General features: G+C 47.9%; 1 protein-coding gene across 1 annotated transcript in view; it reads right to left on the bottom strand.

Moving 5' to 3' along the window:
• The window catches only part of CTNNAL1 (catenin alpha like 1), a 185495-nt gene that overhangs the window by 75812 nt on the left and 87789 nt on the right, over window positions 1–21894 (bottom strand). The window contains exon 3 of the mRNA XM_066579218.1: window positions 12980–13167. Within this exon, the coding sequence (XP_066435315.1) occupies window positions 12980–13167 (188 nt within the window). The remainder of the gene's footprint in view (window positions 1–12979; window positions 13168–21894) is intronic.

Genomic DNA, 21894 nt, shown 5'->3' with positions numbered 1-21894 from the left:
CAAAATATCCCAATAAGGCCACATCCAACACGGGTCTAGATGACAGGATTTACCACCCACCAGGATCTAGATGATGTACAGCCTGTGAGGGGTTCACTGGTGAAAACCAACTCCATTCATCACAGATCAGGTCAGCTGAGGCTTACCAATTACAGTCACACTTATGCAGGCACCACAATTGCCACTTGCTGTACATGTAACTGCAAAAGTACGTCACAGCCAACACGAGGAACCTGAAGCAGCCTCAATTATAGTCTCCGACTCTACCCTGCAGGGTATTTCCTGAAGCCATGTAATGTAATAACAAGAGAACAAGCTGTTAAACAGTGAAAGTGAAACCCAAGAATCAGGCTGGGAGAGCAGAGCTATGTTGGATATTTCTATGATATACCCTATATATTGTATCAACTCACTGAGTATTCATGAAAGGCCTTTGATTGGTGAAGGCCATGCGTCAGACTAGATCGCACCAGGATATCACCTTTGATACACATATAGAGTTACATTGCTAACAAGTAATAGGCGGTATATGGGGGTACTAGTGCTAAAATCTTAAAACATCCCAAATTTCATATTACATGCTGAGAGATAATAAACAATATCAGTTCAAAAATTGGTGATCCCTAGGGGTACTCAAAGATGGCTGCCAACGTTATGGCCTATGAAAGCCTAAATGAGCCAAAATCCCCTTTGGTTTGTATACCATTATCATATTATTCGTCATCATTAGATACGGCCTGGACATTTACCACACTCCTTATAAATAGCTCTCTCTAAAAAAAAAAAAAAAATCTTTATACAAAAATACATAAGTAATAACAGAACCGTTAAATAAAGGTCTTGTGTCAATAAAAAGCATGACTACAATAATAGATGCACCCAAAAGACTACTCAAAGATGGCTACTAGAGATGAGCGAGCATACTCGTCCGAGTATTAGGGTGTTCGAGATGCTCGTTACTCGTGACGAGTACCACGCGATGTTCGGGTTACTTTCATTTTCTTCCCTGAGAAATTTGCGCGCTTTTCTGGCCAATAGAAAGACAGGGAAGGCATTACAACTTCCCCCTGCGACGTTCAAGCCCTATACCACCCCCCTGCAGTGAGTGGCTGGCGAGATTAGGTGTCACCCGAGTATATAAATCGGTCCCCCGCGGCTCGCCACAGATGCATTCTGACATAGAGGAGGGAAAGTGGTGTTGATGCCGGAGCTGCTATGAATTGTCAGGAAGGGCTTAAATATATAAGCCCTTCCCTGCAATTCATCCAGAAAAGTGTTAAAATAAAATATATATATATATGCTCACCTGCTCCCGGCAGCCGGAGTTCCGCGCAGCCGGCCTGCAGTGGGTGTGAAGGGGGTGTGAGTCAGACCTGCCCCCTGATTGGCTCAGCGCTGAGCCAATCAGGGGGAAGGTCTGACTCACACCCCCTTCACACCCACTGCAGGCCGGCTGCCGGGAGCAGGTGAGTATGTATATATATTTTATTTTAACACTTTTCTGGATGAATTGCAGGGAAAGGCTTATATATTTAAGCCCTTCCCGACAATTCATCCCACACTCGCCTGCAGCGCATTGCTTTCGGACAGCTCCAGCCCGTTTCTAATGAAACACGGCTAGGAGCAGATTTTCGGGCACCGGTCACGCGATTTGCGGATGCGCATCCGTCATGCGATCCGCAAATCGCGCGAAAAAAACGCCCGTCTGACTAAGGGTGCCTACCCACTAGCGTTTTTTTCCCTGCGAAATTCGCATTTTTTTCTCTGCAGTGGTCTATGGGACTTGTAATGTTAAAATCGCGATCGCGCAAAATGGCAATTCACCGCGAAATCGCGATTTTGCGCGATCGCGATTTTAACATTACAAGTCCCATAGACCCCTGCAGAGAAAAAAATGCTGCGAATTTCGCAGGGAAAAAAAAACGCTAGTGGGTAGGCACCCTAAGGCCTTAGGCCATAGAAATCGCAGATTGCACCTATGTGCGATCTGCGATTTCTGTTCTCTTCTCTATATGCGCTCAATGGGGCCGGCGGCAGCAGCGCCGACCCCATTGAGAACATATAGAAGACAAATCATTCTTCTCTGCCACAGCTGTAACAGCTGTGACAGAGAACAGCGATGTTTGCCCATTGAATTCAATGGAGCGGCAATACAGCTGCCTCCATTGAAAGCAATGGGCTGCCGGCGATCGCGGGATGAATTGTCGGGAAGGGCTTAAATATATAAGCCCTTCCCTGCAATTCATCCAGAAATGTGTTACAATAAAAATATATACCGGCGTATAAGGCGACGGGGCGTATAAGACGACCCCCCAACTGTCACCTTATACGCCGGCAATACAGTGGAGCAAAGAATAAAAATCATTACTCACTTCTTCTGACGTTCTGCGGCGCTGCTGCAGGCTGTCGCTCCCTCCTGGTTCCCGGCAGAGCATTGCTTTCTCTACGAAGGGCTTTAAATCCCCGCCTCCAGAAACACACGTGCCTTCAGCCAATCACAGCCAATGACAATGATGTCATTGAATGGCTATGATTGGCTGTGTTTCTGGAGGCGGGGATTTCAAGCCCTGCGTCCAGAAAGCAATGCTCTGCTGTGGAACCAGGAGGGAGCGACAGCCTGCAGGAGCGCCGCAGAACGTCAGAAGAAGTGAGTAATGATTTTTATTCTTTGCTCCACTGTATTGCCGGCGTATAAGGTGACAGTTGGGGGGTCGTCTTATACGCCCCGTCGCCTTATACGCCGGTATATATTTTTATTGTAACACATTTCTGGATGAATTGCAGGGAAGGGGTTATATATTTAAGCCCTTCCTGACAATTCATCCTGCGATCGCCGGCAGCCCATTGCTTTCAATGGAACCTGCTGTATTGCCGGCTCCATTGAATTCAATGGGCAAACATCGTTCTTCTCTGCCACAGCTCTTACAGCTATGGCAGAGGAGAACGATCTTTACGCTGACAGTGCGGGGAAGGGGGGGCCCACTCTTGCCGCTATTGTGGCTTAATAGTGGGACCTGGGAACTTGAGATGCAGCCCAACATGTAGCCCCTCGCCTGCCCTATCCGTTGCTGTGTCGTTCCCATCACTTTCTTGAATTGCCCAGATTTTCACAAACGAAAACCTTAGCGAGCATCGGCGATATACAAAAATGCTCGGGTCGCCCATTGACTTCAATGGGGTTCGTTACTCGAAACGAACCCTCGAGCATCACGAAAATTTCGTCCCGAGTAACGAGCACCCGAGCATTTTGGTGCTCGCTCATCTCTAATGGCTACCAATTATTCTAATTTGCAGAAATCCGAGTAGGCCAATTAAAATCTCCTCTTAGTTTGCTAAAAACGGCTTCTTCCTCCTCCTCCGGGTTCTCAGCTGTCAGTAAGAGCCGAGGACCCGACCTGCTTTTGCTTGATTGCTGGAGCAGAGGCTTTAATCCCGTGTCGTATTTTTGCTATCGGTGTGGATTAAAGCCCAGCACCAAGCGGGTCACTTACTGAGCTTGGTCCTTAAAGGGGTTCTGACATGAAAAAAATTTTTTTACTTACCTTGTCTGGCCAGGACCGATCATCAGGCATCTTCTTCTGTGGCTTCTAGAAGCAGAGCTGGAGCTGTCAAATTGACCGCTTCCTGCTCAGCTCCGTCCATCAGCCACTTCCGAGGTGAACGGACGAGCGCCACGTCACAATCAGTGCTTGCTGTGGGCGGCCCGTCCGTCCTGGCTGAGCTCCCGAGTTCTGCGCCTGCGCTGTGGAGAGGCGGACCGTCCAGACTCCTGTCAGAGGGCACCTGTCTTCTGCGCATGCACCCAATCCCGGAGGGGGGTGGCCGATCCAGGCTCGTCGGAAGAAGAAGAAACCTGCTGGGAGATGACCTCCGCTGCACAACAACAGGAAAAAGGTAAACCTAAGGTTTTTATGCTTTAGCAGCTATTAATCGTGGGTTCCCTGTGTCCATTAGGCAGACCAGGGAACAATGGCTGCTAAAGCATGAAAACATTATTTGTGTCAGAACCCCTTTAATGGGTTAAAATAAAGAACTAACAATGGCATCCGATGGTAATATAAAAAACATTTAAAATATATTTAAGGTGAACAGTCAATATATATATTGTACCATTTATTTCATCGGGTCATTAATTTGGAGTTATCGACTCCATGTTAACTAATATTCCTTCTATTATTCTATGTACTATATGTCGGTATTAGTGCATCTTGACTCCACCAGGAATTCCTGGTGGAGTCCAGATTGACAGGGGGGTGACGCCCGCCACAGCTGAGACTGTTTGCCTTCAGGTCCTGCAAGCTGAGTAAAGTAAATGAGAAAATGGATTCAGTGTCCGCCACCGCAGACCAGCAAGTGACCTCCCTCCCGCCGGGGGCTGCGGTGGCCGCCTTTGGTGCAGCAAGGGCACAAAAGCTAGAATCAAAAGGCATGCAGCGGTGCTTTTATACGCGGCAGCTGCCGGCCAGAAGCTGGAACCCAGCTGTTACAGGTTTCCTGGGAGCGGCCGTCACGAAGAAGATATGCAGTCGACGCTACTCAGCTCACAGCCGCGGGACGGAACGGATGCCTGAGGCAGTGGGGACGGAGATGTCAGACGGCGGCCGGGACGCAGAGGTTAGCGCCCGGCCGCTTACCACACATAGGGTGACATGCCGGCCGGGAATGACATGACACGCTGCAGTGCGTGCATTGATTTTTCCCAGCGCTGCAGCTTTCGGCTGAGGGCTTACTGCAGTTCTTACACTTGCATTATGACATGTAAATGCTGCCATGTTACCGCGTTAACATGGCAGTATTTACACTTAATAATGTACGGCTAAGAACGGTAGTAACCCTCAGGCGAAGGGCTGGGAAAAAAATATGCACACTGTGGTTCTAGGATCTTACACCCTTGGCCCAATCGAGAGCTGGGGGTGTGACAGGGGCATTCCTCCTGTCAAACTCCTAGCTTCCGGTGGCGTCAAGAGACATTAATACCCTATATGTCTGTATCTCCCGTATTGTTGCCTTGCATTAGAAACTGGCAGATCGCGTCCTGGCAGTCAGTCCCCTCGGTGTTACCCAAGAGGAGGGGTTGAGCGAGGAGATGCTAGAAGATTCTGGAAGTGGAAGTAATAGAAGACTCTGAACTTCCTGCTTGGGAGTTGGTTTTAAAGTGAGTGGAAGGCAAAAAGGCCGTCACCCACTGAAATAGCCAATTAGTTTAACCCCTTAGTGACCAAGCCTGTTTGCGCCTTAATGACCAGGCCAAATTTTGCAAATCTGACACGTGTCACTTTAACATGGAAAAACACCAGAAAGGTTTTGCATATCCCAGCGATTCTGACATTGTTTTTTCGCCACATGTTGTACTTCATTTAGGCGGGAAAAAAAAGACCGATAGAATTTGTGTTTATTTATTAAAAGCGGCAAAATTGGGAAAATTTTGAAAAAATCGTCATTTTTTCACATTTCCAACTGCAATATCTCAAATATGTGCAAACATAATATAGAAATTTTTGCTAAGATATATATTTCCACCCGTTTACTTTATTTTGGGCGCACATTGGAAAAACGTTCGTTGCTTTTTTTTAACCATTTAGGAGCCGAAGGAAAAAAATTACAATTTTCATTTTTTTGGTAATTCTGTCATTTTAAAAGCAGTTTTTTTGTACAGCACATATATGAATGAAGACTTGCACCCCAAAATGGATCCCCCTGTTTGTCCTGTGCTCAGAAACATACCCATTATGGCCTTAATCTACTTAAAGGAAGCATGGCTAGGCCTATAATGGAAGGAGCACCCGTTGGATTTCAGTGTACAACGGAATAAATTCCAGGCCCTATTGCCCACTTGTAGAGCCATTAAGTGACCAAAACAATGGAGAACCCCCACAAGTGACCCCATTTTGAAAAGTAGACCCCTTGTCGAATTTATCTAGGGGTACGATAACTTTTTTGACTTCACAGTTTTTGAATGAATCTAAGTCAAGCAGAAGGAAAAAAATTATGATTTTCATTTTTTTGGCAATTGTGTCAATTTAAAAACAGGTTTTTTTGTACAGTGTACATAGGAATGAAGACGTTCACCCCAAAATGGATACCCGTTTGTCCCGTGTTCAGAAACCTACCCATTGTGGCCCTAATCTACTTAAAGGAAACATGGCGGGCACCCGTTGGATTTCAGTGTACAACGGAATAAATTCCAGGCCCCATTGCCCACTTGTAGAGCCATTGAGCGGCCAAAACGGAAGAGAACACCCACAAATGACCCCATTTTGAAAACTAGACCCCTTAAAAAATTCATCTAGGGGTGTACTGCGTATTTTGACCCCACAGTATTTGAATGAATCTAAGCAAAGCAGAAGGAAAAAATTACGATTTTCTTTTGTTTGGCAATTTTGTCAATTTAAAAACTGTTTTTTTGTACAGCGTACATAGGAATGAAGACTTGCACCCCAAAATGGATACCCCCATTTTCCCCGTGTTCAGAAACATACCCTTTGTGGCCCTAATCTACTTAAAGGACACATGGCAAGGCCTGTAATGGAGGGAACACCCGTTGGATTGCAGGGGACAACTGAATAAATTCAAGGCCCCATTGCCCACTTATACGGAAAAAAAATTGACTTTCTAAAAATCCCCCCCCCCCCCCCCCCCGCCATCCCCATTTTTTGGCATTCCCTAATTATTAGATAACGGTAATAATATAAACTGCGTTTTATGTCCGAAGACAGGGGAAATTAAGGAGGCTGGTTGGGTTAGGCACATGGGGCAAGAAAACCGGGTATCCCCCCCTCCTCTCATGCTTTTTGGGGGTATTTCGTGACCTCAGTAGCGGGTATATGGTGTAAAAAGTAGCATTCCGTGAGTCTTCGTAAGCTTGCAGAGGTGCAGCGGTCTCACACAGAAGATGCTCAACAAGCTGCTCCTGGAACTGCAGGAAGGCGAGCGTTCCCGGGGCTTCTTGTAAAATACGTATTACAGGTAGCGGTCTGAATAACGCCGGGCTCACGGAGGCCCACAGCGGATCCCAGCTGTGAGCCCGGCTGTGACCCTGCGTACGGCCGTGTAATGTACTGCACATAACTGCCTACTCACACAGGCGGTCATTCGCAGTAAACCTTTTTTTTGTTTGCATTTCCCGCACCGTCGCTTAGCGATGACGCGGGTACCCGCAGCCCGTATACAATGTAGTTGCGTATGGGCAGCGGGTATATCCACGACCATGGAGCACAATAGGCTCTATGCTGCGGATATCCGCGGTAAAATAGAACCTGCTGCGTTCTCTTTTCTGCGAGTGGATTACGCGATTCCGACCCACTAATGTGAGCGGAATTGTGTAATCCAATGCGATTGATCTGCGAAATACCGCGGATCAGACGCATGCAGAATCCGTAATTCCTATCCGGTCATGTGAGACCGGCCTAAGGTGGATCGCTACTTTTTTATTACGTGACCGGGGACCGCTCAACGAGGCCACCCGTCACTGCTCCAGGCTCTCGGTGACCCGTTGGTCGCCGAGAGCAAGGTGATTTTACGTTTCCTGGGCTCCTGCGCATGTGTCCGGTGTTTTGCCGGCGGTCGCATGCGCAGAATCCAGGTAAGTTCACGGATGAGGATCGCGTCGGTGTGCAAATACGGAGGCCTCCGGTAAAAAGTTTCATCTCATCTCACCGATCGCATCGGTGAGGGGAGATGAAACTAAACTTTTTTTTTTACTTTTACGTGATCGCCATTTTTGGATAACGGCGAACACGTGATCAGGAACCGCTCACCGTGACCCCCCGTGAAATCTCGAGGCTCTCGGCTAAGTTTTGTAGCCAGGAGCAGGGAGATTTTAAATTATCCTGGCAATCCACAGCTTTTGCGCATGCGTCCGGCGCTTTGGCGACGGCCGTGTGCGCAGAAGCTGTGGTAAGGTCCGCGGATAAATCCGGGGGCCTTAGGTACGTAATTTCATCCTCCCTCACGGATATGATCCGCGAGGGGAGATGAAATGTAAGCGGTTTAAACTTTTTTTTTTACTTTTTAAACTTTTTTTACACTTTTTTTTAATTACTTTTTTACACTTTTTTTTTTACTTTAAATGATCACTGCTATCCATTGGATAACAGTGATCATCTCTGCAGTGACATCCCTCTGCTCCTGGCTACACATGGCAGCCAGGAGCAGAGGAATTTTAAATTTCCCGGGTCCTGAGCCTCTCTGTGCACGCGCCCGATGTCAACCAATGGGCGCGCATGCGCAGAAGGGGACTCAGGTCCCGGAAGACCGGGACACCGCTGAGGACCGGGGGTGAGTATTTTCACCTCCCCTCATGGATCTGATCCATGAGGGGAGGTAAAATTAACCTTACTTTTACTTTTTTTTTTTTTTACTTTTTCGCGATTGCCGCTATCCACTGGATAGCGGCGATGGCGGGCCTGGGGACCGCTCGCCGCAGTCCCCGGGGACATCCCCTGGTTCCCGGCTACCTTCAGGAGCCGGGAACCAGGAGATTTTAAACTCCCCAGGACTCCCATTCCTCTGCGCATGCGCGTGACGTCATTCGTCTGGCGCACATGCGCAGAAGAGCCGCGCCGGGTCCCGGAGGACCCATTCTCCGCGGCAGACATCGGGGAAACCGGGTAAGTACTTTCAGCTGCCCTGATGGAACCGATCCATCAGGGCAGCTGAATCTTTAACTTTTTGGGCACTTTTGTTTACTTTTTTGCGACCGGCGCTATCCATTGGATAGCGCCGATCGCAATGCCGGTGGGGGTCCCCGCAGCCCAGGATGACAGCTCCATGCTGTCGGCTACCTACGGGCACCGACAGCATGGAGCTGTCACGTCCAGAGCCCACGGGGCTTTATTCTCTGCAGGACGCAGAGAATAAAGCCCACTTGAGCAGGACGTAAAAACACTATGGGCTGGTCGTTAAGGGGTTAATGAGTTCATTATGTGTTCTTTTATTGCGCACAGAACACGGCAGCAGAAAACAATTTAAAAAAATTAAAGGTCTTTGGAAAAAATCCAAGTAGTACAGCAAAAAAAAAAACTATATAAGTTTGGTATCGTAGTAATCGTACTGACCCGTAGAAAAAACTTATCATGTCAGTTTTGTTGCAGTTTGTGTGCCATATAGACAAAACGCACTGAAAGATGGCGGAATTTCATTTTTTCCCCATTTCTCTCCACTTTTTTAATAGTTTTTCAATACATTATATGGTACATTAAATGGCACCAATGAAAAATACAACTCGTCCCACACAAAAAAACAAGCCCTCATGCAGCTACGTTGATGGATAAATAAAGGAGTTACGATTTTTTAAAAGTGGGAGGAAAAAACAAAAATGGAAAAATGAAAAAAAGCTCCGTCACTAAGGGGTTAAGGAACACACTTACAAAGGAGTTGAAACTGAAAATGCAACACTTTTACACAACACTGCAGCTAAATGCCCACGGATGGATAATCACTGCTGGGCTAGACACCCGCCGTGAATCCCGCAGCAATAGCCGTCCATAGACATGCTATGTTAACAGATACTCCCGTGCCCATGAGAGGAAATCAACAGAGATTTTCGGCTCATGGGGGGAGAATCGCAGCATGCCCTATTCATCGGGGAAAATCGCGCGGACGGCTTCTATTGCCATCCGGCTATACTCCATGCTGTGAGCACAGCAGAAGTATAGCGAGAAATCGCGTCACCGCCCAGCACCGGTGTGCCATGCGCTGCACCGTGCATGCGCGCCGGCAGAGACTCTCACCACGGATCCGGAGAGGCGAATACAGAGTCGCAGGTGGAATCCAACCCGGCCGTGGGCATGAGGCCTAATAAAGAACAACGAAAAGAAGCTCCAAAGACTTCGACTCAAAGTCTGTACCCAAACACGGATCAGGAACACGCCGAGTCCAGAGCAGGCCTGTACCCAAACACGGATCAGGAACAGCCCAAGTCCAAAGCAGGCCTATACCCAAACACCGATTAGGAACACCCCGAGTCCAGAGCAGGCCTGTACCCAAACACCGATCAGAAACACCCGAGCCCAGAGCAGGCCTGTACCTAAAGCACAGATCAGGAACACCCCGACCCCAGAGCAGGCCTGTACCTAAACCACAGATCAGGAACACCCCGACCCCAGAGCAGGCCTGTACCCAAACACCGATCAGAAACAGCCAGAGTCCAGAGCAGGCCTGTACCCAAACACCGATCAGGAACACACCGAGTCCAGAGCAGGCTTGTACCCAAACACCGATCAGGCACACACCGAGTCCAGAGCAGGCCTGTACCCAAACACCGATCAGGAACATACCGAGTCCAGAGCAGGCCTGTACCCAAACACCGATCAGGAACACACCGAGTCCAGAGCAGGCCTGTACCCAAACACCGATCAGGAACACACCGAGTCCAGAGCAGGCCTGTACCCAAACACCGATCAGGAACACCCCGAGTACAGAGCAGGCCTGTATCCAAACACCGATCAGGAACACCCCGAGTCCAGAGCAGGCCTGTATCCAAACACTGATTAGGAACACCCAGAGTCCAGAGCAGGCCTGTACCCAAGCCACAGATCAGGAACCCCCCCGATCCCAGAGCAGGCCTGTACCCAAACCACAGATCAGCAACACCCCGACCCCAGAGCAGGCCTGTACCCAAACACTCATCAGGAACACCCTGAGTCCAGAGCAGGCCTGTACCCAAACACTGATCAGGCACACATCGAGTCAAGAGCAGGTCTGTACCCAAACAAAACGATCAAGAACACACCGAGTCCAGAGCAGGTCTGTACCCAAACACAGGTCAGGCACACCCCGAGTCCAGAGCAGGCCTGTACCCAAACAGCGATCAGGAACACCCCGAGTCCAGAGCAGGCCTGTACCAAAACACCGATCAAGAACACACCGAGTCCAGAGCAGGTCTGTACCCAAACACAGGTCAGGCACACCCCGAGTCCAGAGCAGGCCTGTACCCAAACAGCGATCAGGAACACCCCGAGTCCAGAGCAGGCCTGTACCAAAACACCGATCAAGAACACACCGAGTCCAGAGCAGGTCTGTACCCAAACACAGGTCAGGCACACCCCGAGTCCAGAGCAGGCCTGTACCCAAACAGCGATCAGGAACACCCCGAGTCCAGAGCAGGCCTGTACCAAAACACCGATCAAGAACACACCGAGTCCAGAGCAGGTCTGTACCCAAACACAGGTCAGGCACACCCCGAGTCCAGAGCAGGCCTGTACCCAAACAGCGATCAGGAACACCCCGAGTCAAGAGCAGGCCTGTACCCAAACACAGATCAGCACAGAACCCCCAACAGGACATGGACAGGGGTAAAATCAGCTGTGCTGGTAATCTGTCATCTCACAGCCCCACTAATGTGGAGCTCAGCATCCTCTCCAGGGAACTTTCATTCTGTCCCACTAAAACGCTGGACACAACAGAACCCTGCAGCCACATGGAGGGATATTACAGGAGACTAAGACTGAAATAATTCTTCCATGACAAAAAGGAAACAGAACCTCCAAGCACTCAAACACAGGAGAAACCTGGGGCCAAGAAGTAGTCTGATTGGACGCCCTCTCCTGGCCGCAATCCCACTTTGGACAAATATATAGACTCCTTTAGACATGTGGTGCAATCTACTATACTGGATAAGCAGAGAAGAGAAGCATTTAATATCAATATGCAGGAAAGAAGGACCATCTATGCACTGGAGGCTGATTTAGACAACGATTTTCGTTCAAAAATTGCTCAAAGCCATCTTTTGAGCGATAATCGTTGTGTGTAACTACACGGACATTGTGCAGTTTTTGTTAAGGAATCGCTAAGGGTTTTCTTTCAGCATGCTGAAAGATCAGCGATCAGTTATCAGGATTTCGCAGCGGGATACAGCTGATACTATTATTTCAGCTGTATCCCGCTCCCTGAAGACAGGCGGGGTATGAAGAACACAGCAGTCCAGCTGTGTTCTTCATCCCCCGCTCGGAGCACTCTGCTGTATAACAGCCGGGCAGTCTGAGCAAAGAACAGCTGGATGCAGAAGAGAAGCGGCCCCATTTGTCTTCCGCATCCCCCGCTCGACTTGTCTTCTGCATCCCCTTCTCGGAGCGCTCAGCTGTACACCAGCCAGGTGCTCCGAGCGGGAACAGCTGGATGCAGAAGACAAGCGGCCCAGCTTGTCTTCTGCATCCCCTGCTTGAAGTGGTCAGCTGTATAACAGCCGGGCGCTCCGTACAGAGAACAGCTGGATGTAGAAGACAAGTGACTCCGCTTGTCTTTTGCATCTCCTTCTCGGAGCACTCAGCTGTATAACAGCCAGGTGCTCCGTGCAGAGAACAGCTGGATGCAGAAGACAAGCGACCCCGCTTGTCTTCTGCATCCCCCGCTTGGAGTGGTCAGCTGTATAACAACCGGGAGCTCCGTGCAAAGAACAGCTGGATGCAAGAGACAAGCATCCTTATCAGCGGACCAATATAATATAAATTTTTCCCCTTCGGATCAATTTCATTATGCCTGAGGAAAAACCCTGAATAGGTTGGAAAGCTCGCTATAACATCATGTATTTTTGTTAGCCATTAACCCTTTCCAATGCAGTGTCTGACGTCTTCCTACATTCTGATAGAAGCTTGTACAGCTCCAATGTCAGAAGACATCCGACAGGGTATTCTTACCGTCTCTTGCCGGACAATCTGCTGTTGGAGCCTCTCTGGCGCACACACACACTGGCTTTAGCCAGCAGATGGCATCGTTGTATAACAGCAAAAAGAGAAAGCCTTTTAGGAAACCCTAAATTGGATTGGAAAGGGTTAAAATGTCTCATATCTCCAAGATTACTTGTTTCTCTTACGGAGAACAGTCACAACATGGAAGCAGTGAAACTGATTTGAAAAGATAAATATGCCTGCAATGCTTGTTTACTCAAAGCAAAAATATAATCTGATGTCATCCCTAAAGCTGCAAAAACACATCTCTCTCCTGCAAATGGATTAGAGCCATTAAAAGGAAATGTAAGTACCTTGTTTCGGGAAGTGATAATTTGTTTAACGACGATCCTGTCTGCCAACACCAACACCTTAGTAACCGAAGACAGCAGGAGTCTAGCAGCTTTCACCACTCCAGTCTTATCAGTAAAAATGGTCACTTGTCCATCAGGGTCGTGATGCTCCCCGCTGTTCATATCCGTCAGCTGTGCGATAGTCTCACCTGTAGAAAGAAACGGCATATAAAATCCACGGATTCCGGACCACAAATACTAATATTTATTTTATCACACAAATAATGAAACAATTCAAAAAATATCTGCCCATAAATGTGGAATGACACTTCTTAGAGCGCTATCTAATATATACGCCTCTCAGTCGGATGTGCTGCGGTACGTTATCAAACAACTCTGCCCTCATAGGACGGCGACTGCACCAATCACGGCGCAGCTTTCATTTTACCTCAGCGGTATAAGAAGTGAAAGCTGCTCTGTGATTGGTTGCTATGAGCAACATATATATTTTAAGAGTTCTTCACAACAAGACGGTGCCAGTCTACTTCTCTGTTGCCAACCCTGTAGATGCTATGGTGATGATGAGTGCATGCGAGGCATAGCCTGTGGTTACCAATATTATAATATTTATTCGCATAGCGCTAACGTATTACGCAGCGGATACATAAGGGCAGAGTTGTTTTGATAGACTAGGATGTATATACATAAGATGTACCACTACATTCTATGCCTCGCACTCATCGTCACCATAGCATCTGCAACAGACTTTATTTCTCACTTCATCTACATCCACACAAGCGGGATGAAGCTTCCTCTATCAAAGGCCGAATGCAGACGGCCGGGTCGGATTCCTATTGTGAGATTCTCGCAGCGGGATGGGACCAGATGCCCCTGCGGTGACCTCCGGCTTACCCGGGCGGTGTCCTTGCTCTGTGGATGTGCCGGTTGGCGCACAGCCGCACAAGCGCAGTGCAGAGCCAGACCATCAGCGATGACAGGAAATAGGACACACCATGATTTTGTTATCGTGCAAGTTGCAACCAATGCAATCTTATGGCAGCGTGCAATGGGGGAAATTCCACGTGGAATCTCACCGGCGAATTTCTGCCCGTGTGCATCTGGCCAAATACACAACCCTACATCGTAAAATGTCAATTTTTCATCAATCACCTGCTGAGGTTCCACGACTTGCAAAATCTCAATTTAACAAATTCCCAACTTGCTCTGTGAAGTCCTGCTTACAGCTTAGAGGAACGCCAAGCAGAGAGAACGAAACAAAGGGACCTCCACGTTGGGTTGTCCTGGGTATTTCATGCATTCCAACTAGCTGACTCCTTTACATTGTAACTACTAACCCTAATTCCACCGAATGTTCCTGGATGGATAGTTACATAAATGTATATAGATTGTTGCCGCCATGTTGGGATGGGTTTTCTACTGGTTTATGTATAGTGCGGTTTTGTATGTGTTCAGTATATTCAGGTCGTTTGTGTTCGGTATATTAACCCTTTCCAATCCATTTATTTTTTTCACCCATTCTCCCCAGCTCCAAATGAATTGGAGCTGGGGAGAATGGGTGAGAAAAAATACATTTTCCTGCACCCTCCTGATCTGACAGAGTTCAGGAGGGCCAGGAAGGGACCTGCTTACCTGTCCGGCGTCTTCCGCATTCTCCTTCTGCCTCCCGACTCGGCGATCATGTGACCGCTGGGGTCAGGTGGCACCTGGCGGTCACATGATCGCCGGGCCGGGAGACAGAAGGAGAATGCGCAAGACGCCGGTCAGGTAAGCAGGTCCTCCCACAGTGCAGGCTCCCGGCTCGGCGTTCATGTGACCGCCGGGGGTCAGGTAACACCACATGATCGCCGGCCGATCTGCCTTCTCCTCGGGGGTCCTCAATGAGGACCATTGCAGAATTGTATCTGCACCCGATGTGTCTAACGATCGGGTGTAGATCCACTCCTGCACTGCAGTGTCGGGCCTGCCCCGACATCGGAGCTGTGGAGGGAAATTATGATGTCGGGGCAGGCCCGACATTGGACTGGAAAGGGTTAAGGCTGTTAGTCCTAGTTTACACCAGTGATAGTTAGATGTAGGGGACTGGCGCTGACAGGTTTGGAGACGGGCTTGGGTCTGCTGGGTAGTCTCTGCTGCTAGTCTATCCCACTGAGACTGCAGCCATGCCTCGGTCTGCTAGGGAGCTTCAGTAGCTCACTGCTGGCTGTGACGCATCTGGTCAGTCTGGAGACGGGCTTGGGTCTGCTGACAGATTGCCGCAGCTTGGCCAGCAGCCATGCACTTTGCCGCAGGAGTCTTTCCTCCAAGTGCAGGGTTCTTTTTTGGAGCTATGACTGGTCCGAAAGGGTTTTAATTTACGAAAATGCTCAATTTAGTACAGGTACAGTCCACTCACTGCGAGCAAAGAAAAAATGGCTGCGTTATGGGTAGAAATTTGACATCTCGCCAGTGGCGACCCATAGAAATGGTAATTAATATTTGCTATTCTATTCTGATTCGTTGCTAAAAATGTAGAAAAGGATAGGTCCCAGAGAGCTGAAACCCAGTCTAAAACCTTTCAAAGCACCCTATATACCTCAAATTATTTCGATGTGTCAGCTTACTGCAGTACACAGCGCCCCTGTGCCTGTCAGTCAGAAGGACAGCAGGGTCTGAGCAGTTACCAGCAGCGGAGTCTGCGCTCATGCCTCATTCTGCTAGGGTTTCAACATCCAATTTTTGCAAATCTGTCAAGAATGGTAGGTCCTACAGATCTGAAACCTGGTCTAAAACCTGCTGATTTACATATGTGGCAAATTGGGGCTTGATTGTTCTGTATGCACGGCCAAATGACTGGACCAGACAAGAGAAGTTCATATTGCATGGGTCTTCCTGTGGTTTGTAGATATCCTGAAAAAAAGGCATGGTTCACTCAAATACTATTAGGAGGTATTTCACCAAATTTGTGTATTTTTTAAAAAAAAGCTATTTCCATCATAGACATTTATGGTCCATCCAAAGGCTGTTCCGGAACACCTATGTGCCACTTCTCCATTCACTCCTTTGTTGAATGCACGGCATAGTTACCTGGCACGGTGGCGGACACGAAACTCCCATTATGGAGATGGATCTAGGTTTCAAAGTTGGGACTCCATACATTTTTATGTGATATCCATAGGATTGTAATACCGCATGAACAGTTTCCGATGACAAGAAGCAAACTGCACAAAGCAACCGGCCCGGTTTACTCGCAACAGAATTCTAAACGTAGCTGTGTTTTATAGATCTGAGATCTTTGATGTGGACTACTTCTTCCATCTGTATAGTAAGCGATGATCAGGCAATCTCTCCTCTCCGGATGTTCCCAATCATTGTATATTCCTAAACTGTAGGCTATTGTTCCAGTAATCACACACTGCATACCTGTGCTTCCCGCTCTATAGAGTACAGTGAAACCATCTCTCTAGGAAGCCGCAGCCTATTAGCGTCCCGCAGGGTGAGGAGTATTAGATAACAGCAGCCTGAAAAAACGCAGTTAGAAACTCCTGATCATCCGTGATGTTCACAGATATCCCTGCGTAGGATGTGATGACATGAAAGGAACACCATACATTAAAGTTACTATATTTCTCTTGTGTTTTTTGTTATAAAGAGCAAAAACAGGAACACATTCAACATTTGCATGAACCCTGACTTTTCCAGCATAAACCTGTGCATTGTGGTTTGGAGGCTTTTAGTCTATACAGTCATCTACATAGAATGGTAGTGTTGGAAGGGACCTCCAGGGTCATCTGGTCCAACCCCCTGCTCAGTGCAGGGTCACTAAATCATGCCAGACAGATGTCTGTCCAGCCGCTAAAGACTTCCATTGAAGGAGAACTCACCACCTCCTGTGGTAACCTGTTCCACTCACTGATCCCCCTCACTAATATCTAATCTGTGTCCCCTCCCTTTCAGTTTCATCCCATTGCTTCTAGTCTTTCCTTGTGCAGATGAGAATAGGGCTGATCCCTCTGTACTGTGACAGCCCTTCAGATATTTGTAGACAGCTATTAGGCCAGCTGTCCAGGGGCGTTGCAAAGTCCCGCGGCAGATCTCCGCCGCGGGACCCGCCGCCCGGGAGCAGGAGCCGCCGCTGCCAAATCTCCGCCGGTCAGCCCTATTTAATAGCCCTGGAGAGAGAGCTTATTTAAAAGTATACCCATATTAAGGTCTCAAACTGGAAGGTCCTCTTCTCAACCAACGACAGACAGCTTTTCTTCAACAATGTCCATGCAATGAGTGTGGCCCTTACTTAAAGGCCGTATAAATGGAGGACACCACCACATAGACATCAGTTTTTCTTAGCCCGTTTTGTTGAGATCCATTCCTCCGTCTCGGCTGGAGAGGGAACGAATCTGGTGCATTCACCATCAATAACTCGCCGTCGAGCAGGCTATGTCAGCACGACAGCTGCAGCTCCGGGAAGTTTTCGCTGGACTCCTGTGAAGGGCGCCCTCTGTTTTTCGCAAATCTGCCGTGAAGTCTGGGCAAAGGGTTAGAGATGAATTGTCTTATCACATTTCACCATGTCAGTGGGAAGCCTGTAGTGCATTGTTAGAATCCTCACAATTAAGCAATCATGCAAGTAGCGGTCATAGTGGTGCCCCCAAGGGGCAGAGCATGGGTCCTCTCTACTATAAAGACCCTAGAAAAAGGGTGCATCAGGAAATAGACCATGAAGCCATTTCTCCCCAAATTCCTCGTCTCTGTCCATCCGCTTTATGGTATGCGCACAATTTGGGAGATTTCTCCAGATCGGTCTTTTGCTGCCAATTTTCAGCCCTGTAAGATCTCATACTGGAGCTGTGAGGTCATCTAGGGTAGATATCCTGTCCTCCACATGTGTGACGCAGTCTCACAGGTTCTGTATATCCTGTCGTAGGAGACTAATGTCCACCTTGATCTCATCAATTCTGCCTGTGAGTGAAGCAGTAGACAACTGAATAAATGAAAAGCGTTGGTCAGACACCTGCTTCAGCATCAAGTCTGGTTCTGTGGGCTCCGATGCAGAAGCTAAGACAAGTGGTGTCTTGCTAGCTGGAGCACATAGTTAACTTGAGCCATTAGCACCATTTCGGGGGTCTTCTCTGGCAAATTCTTTGAGTCGGACCATAGTGGAGGATTCTAGAGTAGGTCCCATTGGGCCCTTTGGGTCTTCTTCGTTTTGGACAAAATTTTAAAAAGGGGTGTACTGGCCTCTTATCTCTTTCTAATCCACCGTCTGACGTCTTCAGACATTCTGATTGAAGGCTGTACAGCTCTGATGTCGGAGGACGTCCGGCAGGGTCTTCTTACTGTATATTACTGGTCGCTCTGTTGTCGGGGGGTTTCTCCAGCATGTCCCATACTACAGTACAGGCTCTGGCCAGCAGATGGTGCCATTGTATAATGGCAGAAAGAGAAAAACCCCTAGGAAACCCTGAATCCAAAATTGTATTGCAAAGGGTTAAGGAGGTTGGAAAGTAGTATGGTATACAAGCTGTAATGCTGCTAGACTCTCTGTATACTCTGAGTGTATTAAAATGATGATTTCTAGGGAGTCAGAGTCTCCATACATGTAGATGTTGGAATACCAGGCTGGAGTGTGCAGTGATCTATTGTATGAGGATCACTCACCAATCCCCAGAAAAGCCAGACAAATGTAGCATAGTCTCAGCAGGTTCTTTGACCTCAGAAGTGCAGGCATCTAGATGATGCTCCAGAGGGAGCATGCGGGCCCCCAGAAGATAGTGTGCGCACAGTGGGTGCTTAGAGCAGGGGTCCACAGTGGAAGTAAGTAATCATCCTGGTCGCCTCTCTCCCTTCCAACTTCTAGTCCTACCTCCTAAGCCATGAACACGAGAGGAAGGCCGCAAATCAAGACGGCGGAGCGGCCTAGTACACGTCAAGGAGGCTGGGCGCTCACAGATGGATCAAGCCAACACCATCTCCCAGAATCACCACCGGGGACTGTGGATCCCCTTCTTGAGCCTGCCACGGATGCAGATGCAGGGGGAACTCAGAATGAGTTCAGGATTGCAGGGAAGGTCGATTAGTAGTGGGAGCTTCTACTCCATGCAACCGGTCGTGTTGGCGGTAGCCACCTTCCCACACAGTGTTTCTTTAAAGGGGTTTTGTCATTTAAAAAAAAAATTAAAAATTCTATACTCACCTATTCCTCCCCCGTCAGTCTCCTTATCAGATCTTCTCCTGGCTGAGCTTCTGCAGTGCACCTCACCGCATGCCGGCCGGCTTATGAAGGCTGCATTCCTCACATTGTCCTTCCAGGCCGATCAGTGAAGGTCACGTTGTTCACTGGCTAGGAAAGAATGCTAATCTATTTCAGAGACAGCTCACATGAGCAGTCTCTGAAGTAAATCGGCACTCCCCCTGCTGGCCCGTGAACTGTGATGTAACGTAGATTGGCTGGCAGGAAGGAGACTGTGAACGTATGTAACCTTACAGGAAGCAGAAGAATCAGCCAGCTGGAGGTGAGTGCAGAAGGTGTCCAACAGCATCCAAGAAGTCTCTCAGTCCAATAAGAACTTTCTTTATTAATCCAAGACATCAAAGTATAGCAGCAACGTTTTGATCCCTCTGCTGGGATCTTTGTCAAGCATAGGGATCGAAACGTTGCTGCTGTACTTTGATGTCTTGGGATTAATAAAGAAAGTTCTTATTAGACTGAGAGACTTCTTGGATGTTGCTGGACACCTTCTGCACTGCCATTGCTGTATTCTGTGGTGAGCTAGGCTCTCCGTCCTTACGTGCATCCATGCTATATCCACCAACTTCTACATCCTGGTGAGTGCTGCTGACACCAATTTCTTCTTCAGCTGGAGGTGAGGTGACCCGGGGGACTGCAGGAGACGGGAGAAGATCAGTGAGGTGAAGATTCGGTAAGGAGACGGACAGGGAAGAAATAGGAGAGTATAGGATTTTTTTTTTTTTTTAATGACAGAACCCCTTTAAGGCCATTATACACTAGCTGATCATCAAGAATGAATGCTACCCCGAACCTTCAGCTGCCCGATTACTGACCTGTCGGAGTATACCAGGGATCAGCTGATGAACAAGCAGATTGGATATTCCGTGCAGGCATATAACATTTTCATCAGTCATGTAAACAGGGTGTTGTGCTGCCAACTAATCCAGTCTGTATGAGGGCGACCGCTCATAGTGAAGGTCGTTAGGTAGTTCTTACAAGGGCAGATAATGTCAAGTATTGGGTAACGAGACCCCATTGACACGCTGTTTGTCACTCCGCGCCTGTTATGACGGGCAACAATCAAGCCATTCGTCTTCTCTGTGAAACCTTTATGGTACATCTCCCGTATTTTTATAGACGATCACTTCCCTCCGGAGTCCGACTCCCCCGGCATTAAGGAGGATGGCAAGCATTCCTGAGAAGCCTGCGGCCACTAATCAGTATGTATGAAACTACAACGCATTAAGTCATATGGCAACTTTATACCTTCAGCAGTTTGCAAGGTCAACCACTCCAAAATCGTACGGCAACGTACAGCACAAATGTATGTTGTATAATACAACGTAACCATTTTACACTGTTATACGTATTAACCCCTTAAGGGCCAAGCGCTGTAAATTTACAGTGCTTGGTCCTGGGCTTTAATCACACCCGATCGCAGAAATACTGTGCGAGATTAAAGCCTCTGTTCCTGCAATCAAACAGGAGCAGGTCGGGTTGTCAGCTGTTAGTCACAGCAGAGGAGCCGGAGGAGAAACGGTTTTAACCCCTTCTGCCTCCTCCTTTCCTGGTTACATAGCGCTTAATAAGTGCTATATACTAAGAAGTGACAGTGGAAGTGTTTCTTCTACCATGTGAACTGGTGATCACGTGACCGCTGGGATCCCCTGGCACAGCAGAGCTACAGGGTCCTAGCAGATATTGATCAGCTCTGACAGTGACTATTGTCCCTACAGGGGATGTTTTCTCCTCTAACTGGGGCTCCTATGGATGCGGATCCTATGGATGCCCCAGCTACAGTGGGAAAGTGTCAAATATAAAAAAACGTAAAACCCCATGTGAATGACCCCCAGAGGTCTTGTATGACGTCATGGAGGACATTTCTGGTAAAAAAAAACAAAACACAAAATTGTTACAAAAGTAAGAAAACAAATTACAGCATAAAATAAAAAAATATACATACAAAAAGAAAATGACCCAAAGTTGACGCCAACCAAAACAGTCGTCGTATGTGTTCTGTAATCTGAGACCATACATATTATATATCAAAACTTAACAAAATGAGGAACCCGTTCCTGTACTTTACTTTAGCATAAATATACTAAATTTTAAAAAAAAACTATACATGTTTTAAAAAAATCATTTTCTTTAGCTTTTTACCCCAATAAAACGGGAAAAAAGTCAGTAAAAAAGATTTTTTTTAAAAATAGCCCTATGTGTGTCACGGGGGGGAAAAAACGCAGCAAAAATAATTTTGGTGGCTGAAGAAAAAAAAAAAAAAAAAAAGGGCAGTAAAACCATAACAGGGGTAAAATCCGTAAAAAGTGTCTGGTCCTTAAGGTACATAACAGCCCGGTCCTTTAGGGGTTAAACACCAGAGTGACTTCATGCCCTGAGCGGCACTACAGCCCGCTGGAGCCGGGGGGGCACAGAGACCCCTCTTCCTTGTAAAGGTTAGTTTGTGGAACAAGGACTCCGCGACACGAAAACAAACAGAATGCTGTAAATACGGCATCACAAATTCCTGCTTCTCATCCTGTCAGAAAGAAACAATGTAATCCCCAAAATATGACCAGCCCTGGCATGGAGCCCGGAAATACAATCCACCCCGAGGCCGCTGAAGCAGGGGAGGCTTTGAAATAGCCCAGAAGCGGAAAAAGGGATTGTTATTGCATCAAATCCTGAGTGACAGCCGGCTCGCGGCTGACGA

Source organism: Eleutherodactylus coqui, chromosome 9, assembly GCF_035609145.1.
Source record: "Eleutherodactylus coqui strain aEleCoq1 chromosome 9, aEleCoq1.hap1, whole genome shotgun sequence".
Lineage (NCBI taxonomy): Eukaryota > Metazoa > Chordata > Amphibia > Anura > Eleutherodactylidae > Eleutherodactylus > Eleutherodactylus coqui.
This window is presented reverse-complemented; position numbering and strand designations above follow the sequence as displayed.